Here is a 7,139-nt window from a genome sequence, read left to right on the forward strand (position 1 = left end):
TGTGTGCAGCTGGACCAGTTGCACACGTGTCTTTTAGATGTCCACTGGGAATCTTGGAGTCAGAGAGAAACTTGGGGAGAGGCTTGAGGAAAAGATCCCAGGGTCTTGGTGGGGGGGCCCATAGATTTGCAGCCTTCAGGTGGGGGGAGCCCCAGGCTCTCTGCTAGTAGTGGTGTATTTGGGATGTGATCCTCATTCCCAACAATTGTGCCTCTTGCTATGCATGTATGACATGGCAGGAGGCACAACTGTTTGGATTAGGGATCAGATCCCATCTTGTTCTGGGGAAGCAACTCTTCACAGGAAAGGACCAATGGTCACAATCTAATAGAGGGAAGATTTAGGCTTGACATAAGAAAAAACTTTTTTTCTTTAAGGGTTACCAGAATCTGGAACACACTCCTAACAGAGGTGGTGCAATCACCATCTGTGGAGGTGTTCAAGATGTGGCTGGATAAACACCTTATTGAGCTCGTTTGAACCCCAAAACTAGCCTTCCAACTCCCTAAGAATATGCAAAGATAAAAATAGGGGAGGTACAAAAATATGCAATACTGTCCCCACCATTCTAATCCAAGCATTGTTATAGCTTTTCAGTTGATCAGGGAATCACATAGGTTTTATCAGTGGTGCTCAACCTTTTTGGCCAGTGAGCCAGACAGCCAGTACTTAGGCCATCCAAAGGTCAGAGCCAGATGGTGACCCTGATCTGGCATGGGACGGTCACAGGAGGGTCCTACTGGCCACCCAGAGGTGGACAGGGTGCAGCCTGACTCCAACTTGGCCGTATGGGGGGCAGGCAGGAGTGTGGCTTGGCCCTGCAGGGGAAGGGGGCACAGCCCAGCCCCAATCCAGCCTCATGTGGGGAAAAGGCATGGCTCTGACCAATCCAGCTATGGGAGTGGAGGGTGAGGCATGATTTGGCCCCAGCCTGCTGCAGGAATTTGGCAGTGTTGGAGGGTGGCCATATTCATTGCCACTGCTCCCCCACTTACAAATTTCCCCGTCCATAAGGGGCCCCAGGAAGCAGATACCTATGACTCTGTGGACTGCTTTTGACCCACAGGCTGGAGGTTGAACACCTCAGGGTTACATCAACAACTCTATTTTGAGGTAACACTAAGGTCACCTTCAGCCATGCAGGCTGCCCCTGCTACCTTTCTGATCTGAATATATGAAGTAAAAAAGAAAAGACAAGTAGTGGGCAGACTGATTCCTAGAAGGACTCTGTTTAACGTTTTGTTTTTCTCTAGAGGACCCCTTCTAGGAATCACATACACTACTTGTATCTCGACCTGTACTTTCATTGTGGGCAGTAGAAGCAGGAGGTGGTACACAGAAGGGCCACTGGTGGGCATCTTGCTTAGCATCAATGAGTTCTGACTGTACTGTAGCCTCCATCTGGCTAGATGGAAGCCCAGCCTTGGACTCTGATGATCAGGTGAGCATGTGGAGGGGGCTAGACTGCTTGTGGGGAGCAAGTCAAGGGTTTTTAATGTAGATGGGTCACTGAGTTTGGTTCTACAGATGTATCATATGGCAATCAGAGTGGTATAGACGTGTTTGCAAAGATCTGTAATGAAATATGCAACCAAATTAAATTGAAACAAAAATGAAAAAGGACTTCATTTAAGTATCATTTTATACCTCTTTTATTTCTCTAATTTAGAAAGTGAGAAGCCAAAGCCAGGTCATAGCCACAAATAAATGCTTAGCTGGATCACAAAAAAGTCCATTTAATGAATTGTTACTTAAATAGGATTGTGTAAAGAACATATCACTTTCTTAAATTATTTTTACTGCTGATTTGAATTTTATAGGAAAATATTTGTATTTGCAGAATATTATAAAAAATAGAAGACTGTAGAAAAATTTCCAGTGTTATTTAGTTAATGGAACTGAAGTTGATGGCACAAAAGAAAAGAAACTTCTTCTTACCAATATATTGGTGAAATGTAAATTTTGTAACTGACATGGGACAGAAGTTCTATATGTTTTTATCATCAGATTTCTGTAAATCTAAAATTGTGAAGCTGGAATTTTTTTTAATGTTCTGTCTTTACATATTACAGACACACTGTAGTTCTGAACTGATATACTGAACAATCTATAAATGCTTTTCTATTGAATTTTATCAACATATGGCTATAGCTCTCCCAAGGTTATTCTGACTGAAACAGATATGCAGGATAAAATCTTAAGTAACTGGAATCCATGGCAGTTTTCCCACTGAGTTCACTGGGGCAAACATTTCCCCCATAATCTTTTAAATGCAGAGATTACATGCAGCCCTGGCTGCTAAAACTGTGTTAAGATCTCTGGAGTGGAGCTGGATGGATACTTTTCAGGGCAAATTCTCACAATTTGCATAACTAGATGCCCTTCCTGAGTGATAGCAGCTCAGACCTCTGTAAAATCTGGAATGTAAGTGAATGTTGTGTTTTAGATATTTAAATATTATGTGTTTGCCTACTTCATAAATAGCGTACACTATATATTTTCATTTAACTGACTTTTAGAAGTGTTGCACAACTATAAAATGAATAATCAGTATCCATTATATTGTGTATACCTTGCAAACATACATACATACAATAAAAATATTACTAAGTTGGTAACAGAAAGTAATGCTGGTCTATGATTTAATTTCTTCCAGTTGCTTTAATTTTATTAACATTTGCCATATATTAGCCAGTCATTTTTTCACTGTGAATGACTGTGTTCACCTCACTCATGGTAATCCACATGTCCTTGTATGTTACTCATTTCAGTTGCAATAGCTTCTTGTTTTTGCCTTTTTTTCTTGAAGTAGCAACATATTGCACATCCCGTTCCTACTAGAATAAGGACCAAAACAACTACGAACCAATGAATGCTGGTGGAAGATGTAAGAACACCTTTATCCATTTTTTCTCCTGCAAATACACAAAAACTGCTATACATGTGGATGATATTACAGATAGCAATATTCTGATAGTGATATCTCTAAACCAAAGTGATATCTGTAAATGTAATTCTACAGGAAGCACGTTAAACATACATGTTCTAAATCCATAGAGATATTTTGCTAACAGAAACAAAAAAGGAAAAATAAAAGGTTATATTAAACCAATTTAACTTCATATTAAATCATTTTTCTGCATTTATATAAAAATAAAGATATTGTTTTTATTATTCAGGAATGCTTTTAAAATAATTATACTGTCCCAAAACTCATTCTAAATAATTATGCTTTTATTGTATTTAGGAATTGCCTTAATTTTCTTTAAAGGAAATAAATCCTACCTTTATTCTTTGGTTGTTTCTCAGTTAGTCCAGCATCAATAACTTTTAAAAAGAAAACAAGTAAAATATTTATGCTGCATGATCTCAAGTAGATTCAACCATAAAATCCTGAAAGCACCTACTTCTACGTTCTACATGCTTTTTATGCCATCGCATAAGATGCAACTGAGAATGCATGAATTTCTAAATGGCTAATTTTGATAAGCATGTGAATATTTTCAACCAAGATATCTGGCAGGGAATCAAGTTCTTGCAGGTTTTCCAGTATGTCCTGTATCAGGCTCTGGTACTTAGAAGTACATAAGCAGTTTCTGAAAGCACAATTTCCACTAGGCCTGTGCGAAGCAGCAAGTATTTGCTTTGGATTTGGATTTGGCTGATTTGGAGGACAGTGATTTGGATCTGGAAATTCAAAACACTGTCCTGATTCAATTCAGCCAAATCAGATCCAAAAGATTTGGCGCTGCTTCAGCTAGCTGGGCAAGCAACAGCAGGGCAGAGGCCCCGCTCCAAGCATTGCTGCACCTGCATCCAGTGCCTCCTCTGCCCCCCTCCCCAAGTAACATGCCGCCCGCCCCCCGGCCGCCCTGACTGGGGAGCTTGTCCCAGCCCCAGGCCCAATCCCTCCCTTACCCCTCCCCAACAGACTTACCAGCTGGGGGCAGCTATCAGCTGCCTGTTTAGTCTATGGCTGAATCTCCAAATCTTTTCTACATTGATTCAGAGCTTTTAATTAGTCTCAAGATTTGATTCGGGTTTGGAGATTCGGTCCCTGAATTGAGCCAAATCTCCTCCAAATTGAATTGGCTACTGAAGCTTCACACAGCCCTAATTTTCACTATCCAGATGATACATTCCAGCACACTTCTCATTTTTGAAGGCTCTCCTTCATTCCAGCTGAAAAAAGTCTACTAGAGGTTTGTTTACTAATAACTACTGAGATAATGTTAAAAACACATTCAGAAAGTGCACACAGGCAGAACTGTGGCTTCAGTTGGGTGATAAATATGGGATAGGTCCTTGCTTGTAATACCCAGGGGAAGGGACTTCCTGAGTCATCAAGTCTAGTTGCTCATGTTGCAGGCAATTGGGTTATATAAGGTCTTTTGTAAACTGATTAAAGTATTGGGGCATTTCTGTGATATCTTTTATTTGACCAACTAAATATTTGGAAAAATTGTTCTTTGCAAGTTTTCAGACACAAACACAAGCTTTCAGCCACATCATTTATTAGTTGGTTTAATAAAAGATATCGTATCTACCCAAAGAACCTTGTCTTCCTATATGCTTAGATCAACACAGCTACAACCAACAACCCTTAGGGGATTTCTAGGTAATTCAATAACCAAATTAAAAGATAAACATTACAAGTTCACTAACCTTTTCCAATTCACAAAATATATTTAAGTTATGTTCTGAAGGGAGGTACCAGTTGAGTCTCTCCCATTTAATCAAACAAATACTGACCCCTTACATTTCCTCCAAAAAACATCTATTCTAAGACTCGGCTAACATTTTGGCAAACACTATTATCAGAGACCCTATTGGACCAAAATCATAGCATGCTACAGAAATAGCATAACTGAAATACAATTATGAACCTCATCTCCATGGAGGTTGATCCTAAATCACAGCAAGATTTTTTTCCCCTAAAATTTAGGAGGAGGTAAAAACAGACTTCTTGCTTCAAACTCAGAAGTTTGGGGTTTTTTTGCTGAAATCTTGGCCTCGTGGAAACCAATGGAAGTTAAACTAGCCTGCCATTAAGCCTATAATATGTCTATGATTTCTTTAGACATGCACAAATACATACGCTTTAGTTATTCTTAAAAATGTTATATGATATAGCACAAGTTTTATAGAATACTTTTGCAGAAATATCATGAACATAACTCTTATGTATTGTAAATATTAATAGTGTAACTTGAGAGGGCGGAGCACAAGCCCTGGGTGCCAATGCAACAGAGGCACCAGAATAGCAGCCCTCAGGGATCCTGCACTTCCACCACAGTCCAGGTTGGGGAAGCTTGCATTAAGAAAGCAGCAAATTGTACTGCTACTACCACTCTAGCCCCCACATGAGGAGGTAAGGACTCACACATACATTCCTACATCACCCTAGGTGCTAATATTTAAAGCTATACTTAAGTATGTACTTACTCTTTGGTTTTTTACAAATATATCCTTGTTTCTGAGAACATGGATCACTAATCCAGTACCCAAGTGATGCATATACTTCAATACAGTTTTTCTCATGACTTGTAAGTTCTTTTTTCTTCCAGTTGACAAAATCCACTGGAGTCTTGCCTTCCCATATCCTCTGGCCTAATATTAAAAACAAGTATTTGGATAATATGCCTGTTTAGACACATTTAAAATGTCAAAAAACATTTTTGACAGATCCAGCATCATAGCTAGTAATAGAATTCTGCACTTTGATTTTGGTGCGTGTGTGTGTGCATGTGTGTATGTTATAATGTTTTCACTTAATCACCAAACAAATTGTCACTGCTAGGTCAACTCTAACATTAAGTAACATCTCTCATTCCATAATCTTCAGCCTTGTGCAGTTCTCAAAGCTGGCTTTAGATTATCTTTCCTGAAAATAAAGACTATACTCTCATATCTTGTTTGCAAACTAAGATCTTAAAAAGCTACAGTGATTGGCTTCTGATTAACAGATACTAATTGTCATTATTATTTCTGTCAAAGAAAATTTGTATTATATAGAGGTGATCATTCTCTTCTATTTCCTTTACTTATTTCTAGTATTTTATTCATCCTTCTCATTTTATCATATTTTTATCCTGAAATCCATACCTAAATAAATATTAGTTATAATCAATTAACTAAACATCAACCATGTAAAATATTCTTCTCTAATTTCTTCGTAGAACATTTTTACTTTCTGAAAAATATCTGCCCAAACACTTTAATGACAGTGATGTACACAAACATATAAATATATAAACAAACAAACAAATGAAAATGTGCAAGATTGTCTCCCAATATCTGTCCTACATAGTAAAGATATATCTGAGATAATAGTCTAATATTAATTTCCTCATAATATGCAAGATCCGAAATGCATACAACCTATTTTGCCTATTTACAGGCAATAGTATTACATGCTTAAATTAAGAAATTACCTTTCACATTATGGTTCATTCCTATCCAAAACCTTTTTCTTTCTTTTTTAAGTGACTTTATGCTATCTGACAGAAAGACGGATTCAGCATGGTCTTCCACAGAAACCAAACGAGCACCTGAAAAGCATTAAGGAACAAGACACAATATAAGCTTTAGCCTGAAAAAAATATCTTGCCTTTTTGAAGCATCATGATAGCATATATTCTTAAGTTGTATGGTTAATTTAAATCTTGAGAGGCACACTACTGATTTTTGCACAAACTATCCATTGTGGTCACGTCAAACCTATTTGTGTGGGACCCCAGAGCCCTGAGTTTCTCCTCGATGTGCTGCTCCAAGGAATAGACAAACGTTGGCTTGAGATAACTCCCTATCTAAACACCTCTGTTCCTCTGCCCTTATACTAGACTGCAGCTACAGTGAGGAATCTCTGCCTGCTCCAGGTGGCCACCACTGATGGTTATGGGCCTCTTTCTGGGGGGGTGGGTCAGCCTGGAATATCACCTGCCCAGAAGTCACTGCTTTCATATGCAACCATTAAGGAGACAAACAAAAGGATTTATTACATAAGATGAAAGAATTATGCAAACAAAACAGATTATAGGTTTAGAGATAGAAATGGAAAACAAGTACAGATTTTTATCCTCTCATCTGGCTACTGCTAGCCTCCCCTGAGAACCCAGGCCAGCATTCTAAAAATCAGC

The 7,139-nt window shown here is 38.6% G+C and overlaps 1 protein-coding gene across 3 annotated transcripts in view; it reads right to left on the minus strand.

The window, feature by feature from the left end:
- Positions 1–1,656: 1,656 nt before the first annotated feature.
- LOC102376713 (macrophage mannose receptor 1-like) overlaps positions 1,657–7,139 on the minus strand; it is a 90,363-nt gene continuing 84,880 nt past the window's right edge. Inside the window, exons 27-30 of one of the 3 annotated variants that reach the window (XM_014522276.2) lie at positions 6,435–6,551; positions 5,446–5,610; positions 3,286–3,327; positions 1,657–2,915 (exon numbers count right to left, since the gene is read on the minus strand). In XM_014522276.2, coding sequence (XP_014377762.1) covers positions 2,728–2,915; positions 3,286–3,327; positions 5,446–5,610; positions 6,435–6,551 — 512 coding nt within the window. In that variant the 3' untranslated portion in view covers positions 1,657–2,727. Of the gene's footprint in view, positions 2,916–3,285; positions 3,328–5,445; positions 5,611–6,433; positions 6,552–7,139 lie in introns of those variants that run through there. The other 2 variants (XR_001358440.2, XR_003095254.1) reach the window with 2 other exon arrangements.

Source organism: Alligator sinensis, unplaced genomic scaffold, assembly GCF_000455745.1.
Source record: "Alligator sinensis unplaced genomic scaffold, ASM45574v1 scaffold234_1, whole genome shotgun sequence".
Classification (NCBI taxonomy): domain Eukaryota; kingdom Metazoa; phylum Chordata; order Crocodylia; family Alligatoridae; genus Alligator; species Alligator sinensis.